This window comes from Adiantum capillus-veneris, chromosome 12, assembly GCF_014529385.1.
Source record: "Adiantum capillus-veneris isolate H3 chromosome 12, ASM1452938v2, whole genome shotgun sequence".
NCBI lineage: Eukaryota > Viridiplantae > Streptophyta > Polypodiopsida > Polypodiales > Pteridaceae > Adiantum > Adiantum capillus-veneris.
In genome coordinates this window covers 45,072,690-45,094,438 of record NC_140942.1, presented here as the reverse complement: position 1 = coordinate 45,094,438, position 21,749 = coordinate 45,072,690, and the positions used below count along the sequence as shown (strand labels likewise).

Sequence of the window (21,749 nt, the reverse complement as noted above, 5' to 3'; positions counted from 1 at the left end):
GCACTTGAGAAAATAACCTTATTAGACTAACAATAAATGTAGCATTTTTAATTTGCTAATTCCAACCCTATTTTATCTACTAGTAAATAATATGGAGAATTCTCTTAATGATTTTGAATACTTAAGAGCTAGAAAGCATATTTTATGAAGAAGAAAATTAAATATTACATAAACGAAAACACCGTAAGAAGACTTCTTAATTCCAATCAATTGCAGTTCACAATCACATCATTTTTTCATAATTTAACGAAATCTAGAAAAGAAAAACTTATGTTGAATTGTTTAAAAAGACACAATGTCCACTTCATCAAATGTCAAATCGTGACCAAGTTGTCTTCTCAAAATCACTCTCTGCGTAGAAAGCAACCACTCCACTAAGCTCTCTCTCATCTCATCCAATGTGAGTATCCTCTTATTGTCTCTAAATGTAGTCTCCTCCTTCCTAATTTTGAAAAAACTAGCTTTCAAAACTAAGTACATATCCTCTATTGTTTGAAGATCAAAATACTTTAAGAGGATCGTCTCTTTCTCTTCAACAGTTAGAAGGAGGGATACCTGCACAAAATCAATGTTCATTAGTCAAAGCTTCAACACATCAAATATCCAAAGACTATTTTCGTAATAGGAGAAATGAATGCTGATGAAATGATAAAAACTTACTTTATCATGGATTGTGTCATTTGATAAACAAGAAGAACCGTCGCCATTGACATTTTCAACAAAAAGATATATAAATTACAAGTACATATTAAAGTAGAACATTAACTAAATTCTCTATATTAAAATACCTGTCTCCTCTTTTTCTTTAATAAGAGCCTTGGCTTTTTACAAGTTGTGGAGTTACGAAGCTTCTCACTCATCTAGAAAAACATAACAAATATAAACATAATAAAACAACAAAATGTATCGATAAGAATGAGTGTATGTATATAGGGGAGAGAGAGAGAGACTACATAAGTGAATGAGTGGAGAGAGAACTATAGCTAGTGGTATACTTGAGATTATGACTAGTACATGACTTAAAGATATCTTCATGAGTGATTTGTTCAATACTTTGAAAAACCTACCTTCCGTTCTCTATTGCTTTTGCGTATACTTTCACCATCTTGTTGAGGCACTTGCAAAGACGCACTCTCTGAATTTTTATTTGATTTTTTGTCAAACAAAAGCTTAAGCATACGGTCTTGAAACTCAATGGAGACTTGATGTTCATCCCATAAAGCTTGCATCTCAATGATCTTCTGAAGAATCTTATCATTTAACTGTGTGTCTTCATCGTGATCTCTCTCATGATCTCCATTTGTAGTTTCTTCAATGTAGTGTTCGTTGACATGCGCAGCCTCTGTTAAAATATGCTCCTCACAAACTGGATCCACCAATGGCACACTATCATTCTCTTCATGTGAAGAATATGGACTATTTAAAGCGTCGCAAGATGTAGGAGTTGATAACAAGATGTCATTCTCTTGATTTGAAGAGCTTGGAATGTCAGTAGAGCACAAACTTTGATATTTAGCATTAGCCTCTTGGTGTCTCTTATATGTGGATGGAGCCACAAATCTACCACCATAGCAGTATGCTCTGCAATTACACCAAAATCTTCGTTGAGCTTGATTTGATGGAGTAGACTCAGCTACAGCTTCAACACTTGGCAAGGTGTAAGAACCGTTTGCGGCTTCCACACTTGGCAAGGTGTTAGAATGGTTTTGTTGGAGACTTTCTTTTATGACACTTGGATGAAGATGTCCATCCCGTTCACGACGAAGATGTTCATAGAACGTTCTTCTGCTGACATACTGATAGCCAAGAGAGCTATGCTTACACTTGTAGTTGCATTGACATCTTTGCAAGGATACATTCCTTTCATCCATCTAGCCAAACCTCGTTATATAGCATCTCTCTCTCTCTCTCTCTCTCTCTCTAAAGTGGTTTAGAACTTGTGGAAGGAAGATAGTTGCCAGACTTGGAGAGTTGGAGTTCCCCATTGCTGTCCTACTACCTGAGCTGATCACCAGTAACTGATCGTATGAGAGGTTTATCTGACTGATGCGTATGCGTATGCAAGAAGGCACAAGCAATTGTTAACGTGTCGACGCCAAAAAACGCAAAGGGAAGGTGTCCACGCCAAAAAACGCAGCAAAAGGTGGCTGAAAACAGAGAATTTAGAAATCCACTAAGTCTCAAAAGACACATGACGGTGGAGGTCTGTGGAAGAGGACGGGAGGGGCACCAAGAACCGGCTAAAAATCAGTAAAAACAGTCCCAAAACTGAATGTGGAAGGTCAAGAGTTGGTATGGGAAGCAATGGAGAACTTCAACGGAAGCCAAGGAGAGCGTATGCGTACGCGTATGTGTAACTGATCGTATGGGAGATTTGTCTGATTGATGCGTATGCAGCAAGCAATAGTTTTCAGCCAAAGGGAACTGCAGGGATAGCATTTTCAGCCCTCTGTCGGAGCAGGTATTCAGCATTTTCAGCCTTCGATTGCATCCATAAAAACGCAGCCCTAGACCTGCTATTTCTCAGCGTTTTTATCAGCCAAAAGACAGCAGACAAACCAGCGTTTTTCAGCCACAAAGACAGCAGCCAAAACAGCGTTTTCAGCACCCCAAAGTGGTCCCAGATTTCCAACCATAGTCTCTTTGTGGACAGCAGATAGAAGGACACCGATTTCAGCCCTAAAGTCATCATCGTCGTCACCGGCATAGTCATGAGTTGCATCAGTCCATGCATCATCATTGCACACCTTTGTGCAATCATAAGTAGACCTCTCTCGCCGATGAGAGTGGGGCCTTTGGAGGAGGGTTTTAAAACGTCGCACTTGTCGTATCTCTCTTCTCTCTTTCTCTCAGTCTCATACACTTGCACGCACAATATCCATCCATTTTGTTCGTGATCACAACACTCTCCATAAAGAACGGAAGGCTCTCCCTTCCATAAGAGCTAAAAGGAACCTTGAGCAAAATATGGATCACTAATCTTCAGATTCAGAATCCCGAATGATAATTGCCTTGTTTGCCCGCCATGGCTATTTAAAAAAACGACCTGGAATGGAAAACGCCCATCCTCATTCAGCCAGCATTTTTGCTATCGCCATCTCTCCTTGGAGCTTGGCGTTTTCCACAAGCAACACCTCGCCGACAGAGAACCAACCCTAGCGTTTTGCTATCGCCCCTCATCCCACAACATCTAGCGTTTTGGATCGCCCACAAGGGACTGCAGCAAGCAATAGTTTTCAGCCAAAGGGAACTGCAGGGATAGCGTTTTCAGCCCTCTGTCGCAGCAGGTATTCAGCGTTTTCAGCCCTCTGTCGCAGCAGGTATTCAGCGTTTTCAGCCTTCGATTGCAGCCATAAAAACGCAGCCCTAGACTTGCTATTTCTCAGCGTTTTTATCAGCCAAAAGACTGCAGACAAACCAACATTTTTCAGCCACAAAGACAGCAGCCAAAACAGCGTTTTCAGCACCCCAAAGTGGTCCCAGATTTCCAGCCCTAGTCTCTTTGTGGACAGCAGATAGAAGGACACCGATTTCAGTCCTAAAGTCATCATCGTCGTCACCGGCATGGTCACGAGTTGCATCAGTCCATGCATCATCATTGTACACCTTTGTGCAATCATAAGTAGACCTCTCTCGCCGACGAGAGTGGGGCCTTCAGAGGAGGGTTTTAAAACGTCTCTGGTGTCGTATCAATCTTCTCTCTTTCTCTCAGTCTCATACACTTGCACGCACAATATCCATCCATTTTGTTCGTGATCACAACACTCTCCATAAAGAACGGAAGGCTCTCCCTTCCATAAGAGCTAAAAGGAACCTTGAGCAAAATATGGATCACTAATCTTCAAAAAATACAACATTCATTCAACTGCACCTTACAAGCGTTTTCCCTCTGGTCAACGTTTTCCTGTGCTGGCATTTTCCCATCAGGTAGGGCCAGCCCTTGCGTATTTCCCAGAGCAAGAAGAGCTTGTGTTTTTGCCTCATTTTGGGCATCAGATCAGCCACTATTAACATTTTCAGCTTGGCGGGCTTGGAGAGTTGGAGTTCATTGCTATCGTACTACCTCAGTTGATCACCAGTGACTGATCCCATGGGAGGTTTGTCCGACACATGTGTATGCGTGTGCAAGAAGGCACAAGCAGTCACCACGAATTTAACATGGTGGGTGCGGCGGATGTCAAAGCTTTGCAAGCTTTAGCTGAGCAAGAGGAATGGTGGGAGGAAGAGAGGAATGGTGAGAGAAAGACAGCTGCTCCACTCCCAAGGCTTCTGAAATCAGAATCCCAAATGATGCTTGCCTTGTTTTCCCGCCACGGCTAGCAAAAAATGGTGGGAGGAAGACAACTGTTCCACTAGTTTTCAGCAAGCAATAGTTTTCAGCCAAAGGGAACTGCAGGGATAGCGTTTTCAGCCCTCTGTCGCAGCAAGTATTCAACGTTTTCAGCCTTCGATTGCAGCCATAAAAACGCAGCCCTAGACCTGCTATTTCTCAGCGTTTTTATCAGCCAAAAGACAGCAAACAAACCAGCGTTTTTCAGCCACAAAGACAGCAGCCAAAACAGCGTTTTCAGCACCCCAAAGTGGTCCCAGATTTCCAGCCATAGTCTCTTTGTGGACACCAGATAGAAGGACACCGATTTCAGCCCTAAAGTCATCGTCGTCGTCACCGGCATAGTCACGAGTTGCATCAGTCCATGCATCAGCATTGTACACCTTTGTGCAATCATAAGTAGACCTCTCTCGCCGACGAGAGTGGGGCCTTCGGAGGAGGGTTTTAAAACGTCTCTGGTGTCGTATCTCTCTTCTCTCTTTCTCTCAGTCTCATACACTTGCACGCACAATATCCATCCATTTTGTTCGTGATCACAACACTCTCCATAAAGAACGGAAGGCTCTCCCTTCCATAAGAACTAAAAGGAACCTTGAGCAAAATATGGATCACTAATCTTGAGAAAATACAACATTCATTCAACTGCACCTTACAAGCGTTTTCCCTTTGATCAACGTTTTCCTGTGCTGGCGTTTTCCCATCAGGTAGGGCCAGCCCTTGCGTATTTCCCAAAGCAAGAAGAGCTTGCATTTTTGCCTCAGTTTGGGCATCAGATCGGCCAGTATTAACATTTTCAGCTTGCTGGGCTTGGAGAGTTGGAGTTCATTGCTATCGTACTACCTCAGTTGATCACCAATGACTGATCCTATGGCAGGTTTGTCTGACACATGCCTATGCGTGTGCAAGAAGGCACAAACAGTCACCACGAATTTAACGTGGCGGGTGCGGCGGATGTCAAAGCTTTGCAAGCTTCAGCTGAGCATGAGGAATGGTGGGATGAAGACAACTGCTCCACTCCCAAGGCTTCTGAATTCAAAATACCAAATGATGCTGGCCTTGTTTTCCCACCACGGCTAGCATAAAAAACGTCCTGCAATGGAAAATGCAATATAACATGGAAGAAACGTAGATCATGAACCTTCTAAAGTGGTTTAGAACTAGGTCTCTGTAAGTTAGGTTGCATATACTCTACCAAAGACATCTTTGTACATGGCCGGTTATAGGGAGTTCTTGCCAACGTTTTCCCTCTTGTCAGTGTTTTCCCCTACTGGCGTTTTCCCATTAGGAAGGCCAGCCCTTGCGTATTTCCCAGACCAAGAAGAGGTTGCATTTTTTCCTCAGCTTGAGCATCAGATCAGTTATCAATGTTTTCAGCTTGCCGGGCTTGGAGAGTTGGAGTTCTCCATTGTTGTCCTACTACCTGAGCTAATCACCAGTAATAACTGATCATATGGGAGGTTTGTCTGACTGATGCGTATGCGTATGCAAGAAGGCACAAGCAATTGTCAACGTGTCCACGCCAAAAAACGCAATAAAAGGTGGCTGAAAACAGAGAATTCAGAAATCCACTAATGCTCAGAAGACGCATGACGCCGGAGGGCTACGGAAGAGGACGGGAGAGGCACCAAGAACCGGCCGAAAATCAGCAAAAACAGTCCCAAAACTGAATATGGAAGGTCAAGAGTCGGTACAGGAAGCAATGGAGAACTTCACCGTATTCGTATGCGTCTGACTGATGCGTATGCGTATGCAAGAAGGCACAAGCAATCACCACAAGTTTAACGTGGCGGGTGCGGCGATTGTCAAAGCTTTGCAAGCTTCAGCGGAGCATGAGGAATGGTGAAAGGAAGACAGCTGCTCCACTCCCAACGCTTCTAAATTCAAGATCCCGAATGATAATTGCCTTGTTTGCCCGCCATGGCTATTTAAAAAAACGTCCCAAAACGGAAAACACGACATAAGATGGAAAACCGTAGAACTTGGCCTATGTTTGTTAGGTTGCATACCCTCTACTGCACACATCTTTGTACAGGGCACGTTACAGAGAGTTCTTGCCAGTGTTTTCCCTCTTGTCAACGTTTTCCTGTGCTGGCGTTTTCCCATCAGGTAGGGCTAACCCTTGCGTATTTCCTAGACCAAGAAGAGCTTGCGTTTTTGCCTCAGGTTGGGCATCAAATCAACCACCATGAACATTTTCAGCTTGCCGTGCTTGGAGAGTTGGAGTAAATTGCTGTCGTACTACCTCAGTTGATCACCAGTGACTGATCGTATGGGAGGTTTCTCCGACTCATGCATATGCGTATGCAAGAAGGCACAAGCAGTCACCACAAATTTAACGTGGCCGGTGCGGCGGTTGTCAAAGCTTTGCAAGCTTCAGCTGAGCATGAGGAATGGTGGGAGGAAGAGAGGAATGGTGAGAGAAAAACAGCTGCTCCACTCCCAAGGCTTCTGAAATCACAAACCCAAATGATGCTTGCCTTGTTTTCCCGCCACGGCATACCCTCTACTACAGACATCTTTGTACGAGGCAGATTACAGGGAGTTCTTGCCAACGTTTTCCCTCTTGTCAGTGTTTTCCCTTGCTGGCGTTTTTCCATCAGGAAGGGCCAGCCCTCGCGTATTTCCCAAACCAAGAAGAGGTTGCATTTTTGCCTCAGCTTGAGCATCAGATCAGTTATAAATGTTTTTAGCTTGTCGGGCTTGGAGAGTTGGAGTTCCCCATTGTTGTCCTACTACCTCAGCTGATCACCAGTGTACTGGTCGTATGGGAGGTTTGTCTGACTGATGCGTATGCGTATGCAAGAAGGCACAAGCAGTCACCACAAATTTAACGTGGCAGGTGCGGTGATTGTCAAAGATTTGCAAGCTTCAGCTGAGCATGAGGAATGGTGGAAGGAAGACACCTGCTCCACTCCCAAGGCTTCTGAATTGAGAATCCCAAATGATAATTACCTTGTTTGCTCGCCACGGCTAGCAAAAAAAGTCCTGCAATGAAAAACGCAACACAAGATGGAAAACCCGTAGATCATGCAGTGTCTAAAGTGGTTTAGAACTTGGCCTCTGTTAGTTAGGTTGCATACCCTCTACTGCACACATCTTTGTACAGGGCGGGTTACAAAGAGTTCTTGCCAGCGTTTTCCCTCTGGTCAACGTTTTCATGTGCTAGTGTTTTCCCATCAGGTCGGGCCAGCCCTTGCGTATTTCCCAGACCAAGAAGAGCTTGCGTTTTTGTCTCAGTTTGGGCATCAGATCAGTCACCATTAACATTTTCAGCTTGCCGGGCTTGGAGAGTTTGAGTTCATTGCTATCGTACTACCTCAGTTGATCATCGGTGACTGATCGTATGGGAGGTTTGTCCGACACATGCGTATGCGTGTGCAAGAAGGCACAAGCAGTTACCACGAATTTAACGTGGCGGGTGCGGCGGATGTCAAAGCTTTGCAAGCTTTAGCTGAGCAAGAGGAATGGTAGGAGGAAGAGAGGAATGGTGAGAGAAAGACAGCTGCTCCACTCCCAAGGCTTCTGAAATCAGAATCCCAAATGATGCTGGCCTTGTTTTCCCGCCACGGCTAGCAAAAAAACGTCCTACAATGGAAAACGCAACATAACAGGGAAGAAACGCAAATCATGAACTGTCTAAAGTGGTTTAGAACTAGGTCTCTATTAGTTAGGTTGCATATACTCTACTAAAGACATCTTTGTACATGGCCGGCTACGGGAGTTCTTGCCAACGTTTTCCCTCTTGTCATTGTTTTCCCTTGCTGGTGTTTTCCCATTAGGAAGGGCCAGCCCTTGCATATTTCCCATACCAAGAAGAGATGGCGATCCCTAGAGCTGAAAATGCGATCTGGAAACACGTCGTAGCAAGCACCACACCAATGCAAATAGAGGATAGAGACCTATGAAGAAGAAAGGTCTCTGACCAATCATTGACAAGGCAAAGGGAAGGTGTTGGCCATGCTAAAAAAAAGCAGCAAAAGGGTGCTGAAAACAGAGAATGCAGAAATCCACTAAGTGTTAGGAGACACTGGATGCTGGAGTTTTGGGAAGAGAACGGAAGCGGCACCAAGAACCGGCTAAAAATCAGTAAGAATAGTCCCAAATCTGAATGTGGAAGGTTACGATTGTTTTAAGGTCATATGGATCAGACCTTGGTATATTTCAAACTTGTAAGTGGAGGTTGTGGCATCAACCTTACAGTTAATAACTACAACAATCTTTTCAGTAGTTCAGGCCACTTTGGCAATTCGACAATACATCATATTGTATTGGGTGCTTGCTGAGGACCCAACATGAAGCTTCAAAGATGGGGATCTTCAACATATCATTATACGTTAAATCTTCAACATAGAATGGCTCCTTCCTTGCATAAATCTCAACAAATATGCTCCCAAGTGCCCGAGTTAAAGCCAGACGGGAAGCTTAGGGCATGTACATATTAAGCTTGCGCCTTGTACATACTACCTCAATACTAACCTCATGCAAAGAGAAAAATCTGAAATAAAACCACAAAGGTACTCATTAGTAGGGCACTTGGCATTACTGATGGTAAGACCATAGAATGCCAAAAGAATGTAGTCTCAATGCTTTAATCTTCCTTTTCATTAACCCATTCTCAGGACCAATATTTATCCCTCTCCTCCAACGCCATCAGCCTTGGCCCTTCTTAACTGTTTTATGGCTGATCGTCCATCTCCATCCCCTCCATCACCATTTATACGTTGATCCCATACTTCCAAAGAGTCTGAAAGCCAATCAGAGACAAAGAGTTCATGGCTTTCAACTGTCCCGACTCCACCACAGAGAAGTGACAGAGATCACACACCACTACATCAGGAGATGGAGACGAGGATCACCCAAATACGAGCCGACCCCTATCGCTTCTAGATATCGTCTTATACCCCATCATTGATACAGGATGGAGATAGGTGCATATCAAACTTAGTACACACCAGACACATATAGAGGTGCATTACTTCTAGTATAGAGCTCCATCTTGTCTCCACCCTAACACGTTTTGGGTTATATCCACATCATTGAACATCAAATATTGTATCGTGTCATAGCTATAGCTTCCCCAACTAGTAGTTAAGAGTTCTCATATTTTTCCAATTCGGTTTTCATTTTGGGATATCAAAGAACAGATCACTATTGTACATAGATTGTCTCATAGGTCGATTGCAGCTTTTCGTAGGCCTTAATATTCTCTCTCTCTCTCTCTCTCTCTCTCTCTCTCTCTCTCTCTCTCTCCCCGACCCGCTATCGTACTCTTACCCTTTCCTTTGAATTTTCAGTCAAGAATTTTTATCTTAATTCTATCGTACTCTTACCCTTTCTTTTGAATTTTCAGTCAAGAATTTTTATCTTAATTTTTCCCAAATCTCTCTCTCTCTCTCTCTCTCTCTCTCTCTCTCTCTCTCTCTCTCTCTCACACACACACACACACAAACAAACAAACAAACATATATTCTCTCTTTCTCTCTGTCTCTCTCTCTCTCTCTGATCTCTCACACACACACGCACACACATACACTTTCAAGTAGATAAAACTCTCTCTCACACACACAATACATATACACATTCAAGTGGAAATCTCCCTCTCTCTCTCTCTCTCACACACACACACACACATGTAAATAATTAAAGAAAGTAGTCTCTCTCTCTCTCTCTCTCTCTCTCTCTCTCTCTCTCTCTCACACACACATGTAAATAATTAAAGAAAGTTCTCTCTCTCTCTCTCTCTCTCTCTCTCTCTCTCTCTATACAAAAGAAAGGTGCAGGCGAGCTCGAGGACTCACCTGTGCAGATCAAAGAGCACAGAGGAAGGCGAACAGCAGAGAAAGAGAAGCTGGAGAGCGAACATGCACAGGACCTCGAGGAGGAGCTCGTCTCAGCGCTCGCGGGTAAGGCGTATCTCTAATGCGAGCAAAATCGCGGCAGTATTTGAGTCTCAGCCAAGAATTAGAACAAGACTTTGTTGTGTGCCGTTAAAGGTAGAGAGAGTGAAAAAGAGGAGAGAGAGAGAGAGAGAGAGAGGCTTCCTGTGAATCCTATATAGGAAATAACTTTTCCTATTTAAACCCTTTACTCAAGTCCACTTTTACCTGGGGAAAGGGCACGTGTACCTAAGAAAACTTGTTTTTTTCTATATGAAAATATGTTTGAAAGTCCTTGTGTGTTGGCTGGTCATCTTCAACCTCACCCACCATGAAATAACCGGTAATCCGAAAGCAGTCATCTAGTAAGCAAAAAATTATGGCGATGACACTGAGGTAGAGTGGGCCGGAGTAGGAGACTCTGCGTATGAGCTCCCAATAATACCATGCTTGTGCGATATGGTGCGACTTGATGAGCTGGTGGTTGGAGGAGGTAGGCGTTGGGTGGCCATGTGCAGGAAACGACCATCAATAATTTGGAGGCAATCATCCAACGACGACGATGATGGTAAGGAGGACCTCAGAGGTGGGCGGGAGTAACAGACTCTGGGTACAATCAGAGGGGAGGAGCATGGGAGAAGTTTGCAAGCAATGAGGACGTGGGAGTAGGACTCCGAGGATGATCAGAAAAGGACAGGATCAACATGGGAATATCAATTTGGAGACAGGATCAACATGGGAAGATCAATTGGTGAGCGATGAGGGCGTCGTGGTGCGATCTTATGGGCAGGAACCCTGAGTATGATAAAAGGGGAGAAGCATGATAGGATCGGTTGGCAAGCATGAGAGAAGTTCGCAAGCAATGCGGATGTGGGAGCAAGACTCCGAGTATGATCAAAAGAGGGGAGGATCAGCATGGGAGAATCACGTGGTGGCCAGACTCCACAAGGAAGACATAGAGGAAGACACCACATTTAGTTCGCTCATCACTATTGCAAATGCGGATTTGGCGAACTTTGTACTTGTTTACTTCAGTGGTAGATGCATAATGTCAATCTGCATGTGTCTTGTTATATTCTATAGATGTTCCATAGCAACGCCCACCAAGCACATTTAGTTAGCACAAAAGGGTGTATGTAAGAGCTGATGGTGAGGATGCAATGTGTGTGTTAGGAGGCTTAGAAGTGAACGGACTCTAGGAGGCCGCCTCGTGGAGAAAGACTCGTAGACTTCTTGAGGAAAGACCCTATGTATGATAATATGCTACTACATGACCGACGAGTTGTATAATTGAAGAGAAGCCTTGCCTGGTCTACAAGGAGAAGGCGCACTGCAAATAGGAAACTGGCTACAGAATAAGGCAGGAGAAAGAGTTGATGGTTGAGCGAAGAGAGATAACAAGGGAAAATCTATCGAAAAGCACCCATAACTCTTTATGTAGCGAACCTTCGACATATAATATAAAATTAGATATGCTTCTCTTTAAGCTTAATCAATATGCCACATCTTATGTATTTTTCTTAATGTGTGTTTTGTGTATGGTAGAGGACATATAACACTGGATGTTTCAATTGCACAAGCGCGACTCCATCTTGACAACACTACAAGGTTCATTATCTGTATCCAGCACCCCATGACCACGCGTTTGCTTGGCGTAACACATAAATGCTACGAGATCGTGCACGGCTTTTGTTTCTTATCATTTTTGGAGAGACCACAGTGCCAACTCTCCACCATACTTTTGTATGGCACCTCTGCATGACGTGCACTGTTTCAGTTTGTGACCTTTCATTGCAAGATGATATGTTTAACTATTCACATTGCTTTTTTGTAGCTTGACCTCAAACATTGTCTACCGGCTTGCATGATTGGATGACATTCGTACACGATCATCATGTCAATAGTATAGTTCAATTTTTATACTTTGCTTGTATTTTTTGTATTTTTGAGTTTGTCAAAGCTTCCTTAAGTTTAGTTTAACCATATGTTTTCCTCACGAGTGCATGCTCAATTTCAATCATCTTATCAATAAATCAATAGACATGCATTTCGTTTCTCACAGTCTGGCAATTCAATCTATATATTGAAATAAAGGAAACTGAACTACGCTTGATTGAGAATAAGATGGGTGTTTCGAAGATGGTTCCACGGTTTAGAGACTAAATGGTCGATATTACTAGGTTGAATGGTGCAATTTGCACCAAAGTAGGTTAAGTTGCAACCCTTTTGCTCAATTCAGTTACCCTCTTTAGCAGCCCTTAGTCGTATATGGAGCACTATAGGACACAACTTGCTTCTTCCGAATGCTCATCAAGTCCCAAGCTGAGCTATTATTGGTGCCTATCAACTGTTTCTACTCATTTTCTCGTGTCACCGCAACAAAAACCAAGACGATAATAACAGTAACCAACATTGCTTCAAAATCTATCAGATTATGTACGACATAGGCCCACCAAGCAAGACTAGTTTAAATAAAAATCAAAGGTTTCTCGTTAGCAAAAAGGGGGAGCATCGCTAAGGCCGGCCAAAAAGAGCATTGAAAAAAAAAAGGTTTGAGTGCTCCTGACTCGTACTAATACTGAAACCCACATCCTACATGTGGCCTGCCTTTTAGAGCTTATTAGAAGCATAAAGTTGTAGTGTTTTGAGAAAGCAAGGTCTAAGAGGTTCTAGTACGTGCAAAGCATGGCATATGGTATTGCGTTTTAGGAGGGGTGAAGTCAAGCACACAATTTCCAACTCCTTTAAAAATCACGTAATTCCTAAAACATCCTTAAAAGAAACCAAAGGCGAGGCTTTTCACATTCTTAGATAAAAAGGTGAGAAATGTGAGGCCAAAACTTGGCTTTTTCCTAGTGAGAGAAAATATTGATGTATTGAAAGAGATGCAACTAGTGCTTTTTCTAGTGAGAGAAAATATTGAGGTTACACTCTCTTGAGAGAGATGCACCTCATGCTCGCATATTTTCGATAAAACTCCTTTAAAATCCTCGTAGTAATTTCTTTCGACCATAAATATTTTTTCTTTATCGAATTTTGGACATTTTAGTTGAAAATTGAAGTAAATAGCTTTTTGATTTTAAAAATCAAGGCTTTCTACTCATCTTGCCTTCTTTTTCCTTTGGATAAAAATATTTGGCTTGCCCTCAAAAATAAAAGCCAAGTAAATGTTTTTTTTAATTTTAAAAAAAGCAATGGATGCATCTTTGTTTGTAAATAGAGAACAACACGTCACAAGGGATTATCAAAGCAATGGGTCCTCGCTTGTTGCCAATGGGCGTTGTAGCACCGCAACAACGTGTGTGTGGACATGTAAAGACCCACCCTCGATCCTCATTGACAAGAGCATAATTGTCATCGTAAGGAGAAAGGTTATCCTAGTCTCCTTATCTCATTAGGGTTACTCTTAGAGAAACAATGTTGTTTGCGTGCTCTTTGCACATACAAGGGAACACGATTGTGCTAAACTAGTACGGTCGGTTGCCTTTGGCTTCTGCGGCCTCTCTCCCTCTTTATCGTGTGCAGAGAGGCTTTTCGTAGTTTTGGAGTTTAGCCTTCATGTCGCAGAATTTGACACGTGTAAAGAGCTCCCCTTCCACCATATTACATTAGTTTAGATTTCTAGTGAAAATTTTATTTTTTAAAAAGAGGAACACAAAATTAAATAGTGATTTTTTTTTAGTGTGATGCAATCAGGACTTCTTCAAGGAGGAGTATGTGTAAAGAGATTTATTTTCCTTGGGAAAATTTCTAGACATGCATAATTTTTTTTTAAAATTTTGAAGTGGTTTTCTAACATGAGAGAGAGTGTGTGTTATTTATAGCGAAATAAATGTAAATTGGGCCAAGAACTGAAAATCTTGGGGTATTTACTTTCGGTTATACGCTCTCTCTGCGAGTCTCCCTTCCCCCCAAATGGCAATTCAATGTGGGCGTAAAATTTCAATGATGGGTTTTTTCGAAGAGCAATTTTATGTGTGCTAATTCAAGTGGGTTTATGTGGCAAAAGTGCGAATGTAACACTGCAAACGCTCTGCTATTGCCACAATGCGCGCGCGCTCTCTCTCTCTCTCTCTCTCTCTCACTCACACACACACTCTCTCTCTCTCTCTCTCTCTCTTCCCCCCAATCTCCCAATCTGTAGAGAGACGCACGCACACAACACCTGGTTGCTACCAAGTCAATCGGCTCATTTGAGTCGTTCGACGTCAGACTACAGACAGTGAGAAAGAAACAGAGCGCTTCCGCTTAGTTTGAGAGAGAGAGAGAGAGAGAGAGAGAGAGAGAGTCTCTGCAAGTGGTTTTGTGTAATTTCTGCCTAAGGACATAACTTCTGCACGTTTGGGCTCGAGAAACAAAGACTCTCTGCAAGTGGGTTTGTATAACTTGTGCGTAAGGGCATCGAGTCTGCACGTTTGGGTGCGTCTAGAGAGTAAGAAAGAGGCATAGACTCAGAAGGAGGGAGATATAGAGTGCTATGGTGAAGCAAACACATGCAGATCATCATGCTGACACCGAGAAAGTAAGCAGCCTGCTCGGCATCACATTGTCTGGCAAACCGCGATGGCAGCAGCTGCTCATTTGCGGCGGTGGTTTTTTCTTCGGTTACATGATCAACGGCCTCTGTGAGGTAGTTACCATCCATCTCTTTGTGTCTGTTTGTCTGTCTCTCTCTCTTTCTCTCTTTCAATTACTATTTTGTCCATTCTTAATAATCACAAAACATTCATATGCAGGAATTTGTATATAACAAGCTTCAATTCAGGCAAGTTACACTATATGCTTTGCCTTTGTGCCATGCACAACTCTTGTCTATCAATTCAAGTTGCCTCTGGAAATTTGTTCGGTACATTAAATTTCATTGATATAGTTTTTATGATGCAATCATCATCGCTCAATAGCAGTGTAGAGGATGCGAGTGCAAAGGTTTTTCTCTTAGAATTTGAGCTTCAACTGGACAATGTATTCACGGTCTCTGTGTTTGCTTGGAATGAGTTTTGTGAAGATTTTCATTAGTTGTATGCTATGTCTAGCAATGGAGAGCTTTTGGTTTGCTATCATGTGGATTATGGATCATAGCTCGATAACTTTTTAGGCATTGAAGCTTTGTTTGTACACATCAGGTCTTATGCATGAGCAGCTTGTTAGCAAGTCTGTTTGACCAAATGGGAATGTTGTACTATTTAATCAATACTTTGCATGGTGGAGTTGATCGTTATCTTGTCTTGTGGGTGGCTAACATGAGTCTATACCTTGCACTTTCCTATAAGGTGAATCTACATTAACCTTGGATGCACCTAGGTATATGTAGTCTGTTTGGCACAACCGCATGTGATTAGCCGAGTTGAAAGGGGTGTCACTCATAAATATGTAGATGTACGCAGATTGAAAAAGAAAAGGGTGTATTATATTCTTGAAAAATCTACAGTTGTGGGGATTTTACTACCGCCTTGAACGCATGATATGGAGGGTTTACATATAGTGAACCCCCCAAGAAATGGGTACACAAGCATTATAAGGCAACTTAGAATGATTTTTCCTGTATATGAGAGAGAGAGAGAGAGAGAGAGAGAGAGAGAGCCTTGATTTGCAAGTGTTCATTTCGACGTTTTTCTTTGCTGAATATATATACCAGCTATGGGTGGTACTTTACATTTGTCCAGAGCTTTGTGTATCTGGGGCTTATTGCCTGGCAAGGGTTCAGGCCAAAGCATATAGTGAATCCATGGAGAACATATGTGAAGCTTGCAGGCGTATTGATGGGATCCCATGGACTCACAAAGGGCTCCTTAATGTTCCTCAATTACCCTGCTCAAATCATGTTCAAATCAACAAAGGTATAACACAGGATGTCCATACCTAGTACATAAGCCTGCCTTTATGGACCTTTCAATCTCAGCTTGTGCCGTCGCATTTTCAACAGGTTTTGCCAGTGATGATTATGGGGGCATTTATACCAGGTCTCAGAAGGAAATACAAGCTTTATGAGTACATTTCAGCGATAATGCTCGTCACTGGTTTGATTGCGTTCACTCTTGCGGATGCCCAAATCTCTCCGAACTTCAGTGTTGCTGGAGTTGTGATGGTGTCTGGGGCTCTTGTGCTCGATGCCTTCTTGGGAAACCTTCAAGAAGCCATTTTTACCATGAACCCTGCTACTTCACAAGTAATGATAGACTGCACAAACTTTTCTCTTAGTTGCAAGATATAGTACCCAACTCTCATGCAATCACTAAATGGTTCTACATTTGCAGATGGAGATGCTCTTCTGCTCTACTGTTGTTGGCATACCCTTTCTAGTGGTACCCATGGTCTTGACAGGGGAGATTTTTAGGGCATGGATAGCCTGCTCCAAGGTACAAGATTATCTGTTAGTGGAATGCCCATTTTATATATGTGTGTGCATATACGGATGCTCATATATGTGGGCATGTTCATGTGATATGTGTATGCATGCATGTACATTTATATGTGATATGTGTATGCGTGCATGCACATTTATTTGTATTAGCAGAAGATTATCTATTAGCAGAAGGCCCATTTGTATATGTGGGCTTTTCTATGGATATGTATAGGCCATGTGATTTGTGTATGTGTCCATAGACATTTAGGCTGGATACACACTGCCAATGCGGGTGCCCGTCACTTTTGATGATGGGCGGGCATGCATTACACACTGGCTACATTATTTTATCATAAAGCAAAATCATTTTCAGCAGCTGCGTCCATCGCATTGGTTCGCCGCTTGATTTTGGCTGACCTGGCAAAAGCTCAACCCCCGCCCGAGCTTGGGTAGGGGGTATCGCCTGTCCAAGACCTTGTCCTCTGCCCTTTCTGCCCTGCGTATCAGCAAACACTGCCTAGCCTCCACATCTGCACGCCCAAGCTTGGGCACGCGGTCTGTAACCAGCCTTAGGTGCATTTGTATACATCCTTGTGAAATATTGTATTGGCAAATTTGAGTTGTTTCAGTACTAATGGTGACATGAAGCAAACGAGGTTAAGGAATCTTGGCGATAGTTACCTAGATAACATTTATTTATGTACACTACTATAATGCCATCGTGATATGCTCAAGCCATTGTTGTTCTTTTTTGTTTTATTACTACATAGAAATCTATTTTGTTGCTAATTAATAGCAATAATATCGCAATAACATTTGGGTGCGTAGCTTAGATGGTAGAGCATTGGGCTATTGGTCGTAGGCTCAAATCCCATACTTGAGACTTATAGTAATGTAATGATTATGTTTGTTTGTGTGCTTTAAAGATCACTATGCCTCGGCCTGGTTGTGTTAAAGGGGCCATCTAGACATACATGTTCATGTCTAAGTAGTGATGTAAAAGCTTATTTGTATCGCTTATATCTGTTCATGCATGTCCATATGTATGCACGCACTCTCATCTACACATGCATTTCGAAATCTTGTTGTGTAAGTGCAATATTTCATTGTTGGGTTTCTTTGTTTTTTGATAGAGCTTGTACGTGTACGGCGTTCTTGTCTTTGAGGCCATGGCTACTTTTGTTGGTCAGCTGTCAGTGCTTTCTCTCATAGCAATTTTCGGTGCCGCAACAACTGCAATGGTAATGTTCCATCGACAAACTGAGAGATTTGAGAGTTTAAAACTTTGTCCACCATCACTCACCACATATAAATGATGTATCCATATTGAATTGGATTGTTTATATAAACGCATGTATCCATGTGTATGAATGCATGATGCAGACAAAATTCACCTATTTTTCTTCATATGTATGCGAGTTTTGAAGCTGTGTACATATGCCTAGGGCGATCACTCATCAAAAGTGCCCTGCATCACGTGCATATTAGAGATTATCAATAATATCGCTATATACATGATATATTTACACCATTGAGGTCTTTAAAGACCCTTCTCTCTAATATATACAAAAAAATACATTTTTGGATTATATATTATGCAAAATTACCAATATACCCCTATAATCTGTGGAAACCCATCAAATTTCAAAAAAATTCAATATACTCTTGTATCCATTTTGGATAGATTACCCCAACTATTACACAGTCTAATCTTTTTGACAATAGACATCTATCTTTAAGTGTCTTAGACAAAACTATTCACCAGCAAGCGCACAAATAGAGGCATCTATGTCTAAAAACAATGAATTATGCATCTTGAGAGCTCACAATACCATTTGAAATTCTAGCTTACAGCTTCATAATCTTTGGGAATATAAGTACAAGTCGGAGTAGATGACAATGAAATTGATGATCAGGTGACGACAGCGAGGAAGGCGCTGACGCTATTGTTGTCATATTTAGTTTTTACAAAGCCATTTTCAGGGCAGCATCTGACAGGTCTGCTGCTAATTTTCATGGGTATCATATTGAAGATGATGCCGGACCCATTTGAGAAGCCAAGGCAGTCGTCATACGCCCTTTTGCCAACCACCACCAATACTACTCAGACCCCTATGGCCAGCAATAATGCCGCCTCCAAAAGCTTGCATGAGACTAGCAACCATAATTTTACTTCAACTGACCCTTCTAAAAGCCATCATACAATGGAGTCCTCTCACTTAACCTCCTCCGCTATCTCTAAGTGAAAATGGTAAGGTTGCTTAAGTTGGCTATCTTTTTAAGCCTCACACACACACACACACACACACACACACACACACAAGATCTTCATGGCGTCTAGCAGGGATTGAGCTTCCGACGTCCTCGTGAACAAGGGGAGTTCTACCTATCTTTCCTTGGCCAAATGCTCTCTCTCTCTCTCTCTTCCCCCCCCCCCCCCAAAATGTACACATTGTAAGACTATTCAACCATGCATGTTCATGGTTTCTTATGTACTAAAGATTGTAAGTCTACATTGATTTTTGATGTGTGTGTAGGCTTTCAGTTTAATGTGGCACACCAAACAAATATTGGCACTCAATATCACACACACACACACAAATAAAAAGTGAAAAACCAAAAATAGAAAATAATAATGTAAAATAGGATATTTTGAGATTTTGAAACAAATAAACAAAAAAAAACTACATATAGAAAACATGAAAAACAAATAGAATCTTAGAGAAAGAGAGAGAGTAGAGAGATACATATCCATACGGTACTTTGTTTCAATTTTTTATTTTTTATTTTTTTATTTAAATGGGCCTTACAAGAAATGTGTAGAATATTCAATTTGCATTATTTTTTATTTGAAGGTTGTTTAACATAACTTTGGTATGCACGTTCTGGTTATTCGAATTTTGGAAGCTTGTTGTAGTTGTGAAAATTAATTTGGTTGCTTTGTTGCCTCCTCTTAAGGAATTATTGAAACATGTATGGAAGGTTATATTTTTAAAATTTTTATTTTGCCATCCTCATGATTGTGAGTGGAGATAAATTAACTTAGAATGAATTTACAATAAGCCTCAAGCACAATCTATGCCTTGAGGAGCCAAAAGATAGAAAAGATTCCAGGCCTAACCACAATTACAATTCAAGATGTGATATGACCTTAGCAACCACTTCCCCACTAGCTAGTGTCTACAAGACACTAGTGTTTATTTCCATTTATCAAATTTTTTTGTTTTTTACTAATAGGGAAAATCCAATCTTTGCTATTGTGTATGATTTCTTGTCTGGTTGTCTCAGGGTTTCTTTCAAAACTTGAATGTTTCTCGCTTTCCAAGTTTGTTTAAGAAATCAGAAGCCAACAATTTGCATGCACACCAAAATGGCTTGGCTTCTAAAGATCTTTCCTCCTAGGAGGAGATCATTCTTGAAAAAGGGGATCTACCTATTTGTAGACTTTCTTTGCAAGCCCTCTCGTGGACAGGTAGTCTATGAAGAGGTGCTTGGGGTTTTCAATTGCTGCTTTGCATCCTTAACATATGTTCGTGCCTATTCCTCTGGTTTTCACCTTGATTCAAGTAGGAATGGCTCCTCAAAGTACCTTCCAAAGGAAGAACTTCATTAAGCTAAGCAATTGTGGATCCCAAATGTTCATTGCTATTATCGCCCACTTTGATTCAAGCCACAACAGCTCCATTGTTTGTTAAGCGAAGAGAACCAATCTACTTTGTAAACAAGGTTGATGTACGTTCCAACTACTTGGGGGAAAGAAAAATTCTTGTTTTTGGGCCAATGCTAGGCTTTCCAATCCAGTTTTGCCTCACAAATAGGTGCAATAAGTGTACTAAGCCCTTCAGCCACATTGTTGAAGACTTTCACTTTCGTTGAGGTTGTATTGATTAGTCATCTAGTCAGCCTCTTTCTGGCTCAAGCTGTTTCTGCCCCAACAGTGTGTTAGATGTGTGAGCCCTCTTTGTTTTTTATGTTTTTGTCTATTTCTCTCTAGATGTCTGATCATAGAGATCCAGGGAGACTAGTGGGTGATGGGATTTCTTGAAGTATTTGGTTCTCCCTCCCCATTTAAGTGCTTCTATTGCTTTGGCACATTTACACACCAGCTCACCCGTGTTGTCGCCTATCTTTACGCGAGCCCAAGGCGGTGCCAATAGTTTGTAATGAGCTTCTCTCTTTCCATGGGTCCCTTCAAGAAAAGAGCTTTACCTTGTTTAACATATCCCAAATCATAATAGCCTAGCCCTAGTCCAAATTCACAAATGACACCACAAATTGGTCACATTGGGCCTCCGCATGGATCGTTGGGTCGAGGATGCCAATTTTGCCCTGCTCCTTAGGTCTGGCAACCCACTCTCATTTTCCCCATTGCCATGGTGTCATATCTTTGAAATTGTTCTTCCATAAAAACTGTTTAACAGGTTTCAAAATCTCTTTCCAATTACATTTGAATATTTTCAATATTTGGAGAGAAAGGATAAGTACCTTCACTCTATTGTGAAAGGGAAAGAGTACAAACTCCCATCTTCTCATCTTGCTCCAAATTTTGTCCATGATCCCTTGAAACTTTTACTTGTTAGAGATTCCAACCCCTAGTGGGACCTCACGGTGGCGAAATATCTAACCTTTAGTGACAATTTCTCTTGACCAATCTAATAAGATCAATGAATCATTTTCTAAGAGGGAGATCGCTCTTCACTTCTCGATGTTGTATTTAGAGCTTGAGGCCGTGGCAAACGCGAGCACCGTATCAAGAGCCTTTATGATTTTATTTTATTTTTAATTTTTTTTTTGGGGGGGGGGGGGAGTGGGGGCTTTTAAGAATAGCAAAGATTCATTAGCAAACAACTTGGCCAAGAGTTGCTTGTTATCTTGGAGAGAGAGGCCTTGAATGTCCCCTTTCTCAATGCTCATCTCGAGTATGGTTGCCAGGGGATGTAACCTGATAGCAAAGAAGAGAGAAGTCAGAGAGCATCCTTGTTTACTTGGCCTTTTATCTTTGAAAGCTCCCACTACTCTATTGTTGAAGAGATGTTCTGAGGAGCTACCAACTCCTAGGGTGTGCACCATCTGATACATGCGTGGACCAAAGGCCAAAGCCTTCATGATGTCTGCTATGTGTGACCAAGAAATCTGATTATGTGCTTTATCAAGGTCAAGTTGAAGAAGGGCACATTCCTGGTTAGTGAAGTTTGCATAC

General features: G+C 41.9%; 1 protein-coding gene and 1 long non-coding RNA gene across 3 annotated transcripts; one reads left to right on the top strand and one right to left on the bottom strand.

Annotated features, from left to right (window-relative positions):
• Nucleotides 1-258: 258 nt before the first annotated feature.
• Nucleotides 259-10,338, bottom strand: LOC147445682 (uncharacterized). Its single transcript, XR_015189799.1, has 2 exons — nucleotides 10,129-10,338; nucleotides 259-555 (listed from the first exon to the last, which is right to left on the bottom strand). It is a non-coding gene; the product is annotated as an uncharacterized LOC147445682 (long non-coding RNA).
• A 3,870-nt stretch (nucleotides 10,339-14,208) lies between these two features.
• On the top strand, nucleotides 14,209-19,075 carry LOC147445681 (UDP-galactose/UDP-glucose transporter 2-like). Of its 2 annotated transcripts, XM_086525123.1 has the most exons (7): nucleotides 14,216-14,836; nucleotides 14,943-14,971; nucleotides 15,842-16,043; nucleotides 16,130-16,372; nucleotides 16,461-16,562; nucleotides 17,683-17,790; nucleotides 18,466-19,075. In XM_086525123.1, exons 1-7 carry the CDS (start codon nucleotides 14,684-14,686, stop codon nucleotides 18,793-18,795), a joined length of 1,167 nt encoding a protein of 388 aa, XP_086381249.1. In that variant the 5' UTR covers nucleotides 14,216-14,683; the 3' UTR covers nucleotides 18,796-19,075. The 2 variants fall into 2 exon arrangements, with proteins under 2 accessions (XP_086381250.1, XP_086381249.1); XM_086525124.1 differs by lacking the exon at nucleotides 14,943-14,971 and having other exon boundaries at nucleotides 14,209-14,836; nucleotides 15,870-16,043.
• The last annotated feature ends 2,674 nt before the right edge of the window (nucleotides 19,076-21,749 follow it).

What these genes read in the sequence shown, in the direction of transcription:
- LOC147445681 (XM_086525123.1), top strand. Translation starts at nt 14,684, where the DNA reads ATGGTGAAGCAAACACATGCAGATCATCATGCTGACACCGAGAAAGTA. An exon ending in TCATGTTCAAATCAACAAAG is followed by an intron (nt 16,044 to 16,129) that starts GTATAACACAGG and finishes CATTTTCAACAG; the next exon opens with GTTTTGCCAGTGATGATTAT. An exon ending in TGAACCCTGCTACTTCACAA is followed by an intron (nt 16,373 to 16,460) that starts GTAATGATAGAC and finishes CTACATTTGCAG; the next exon opens with ATGGAGATGCTCTTCTGCTC.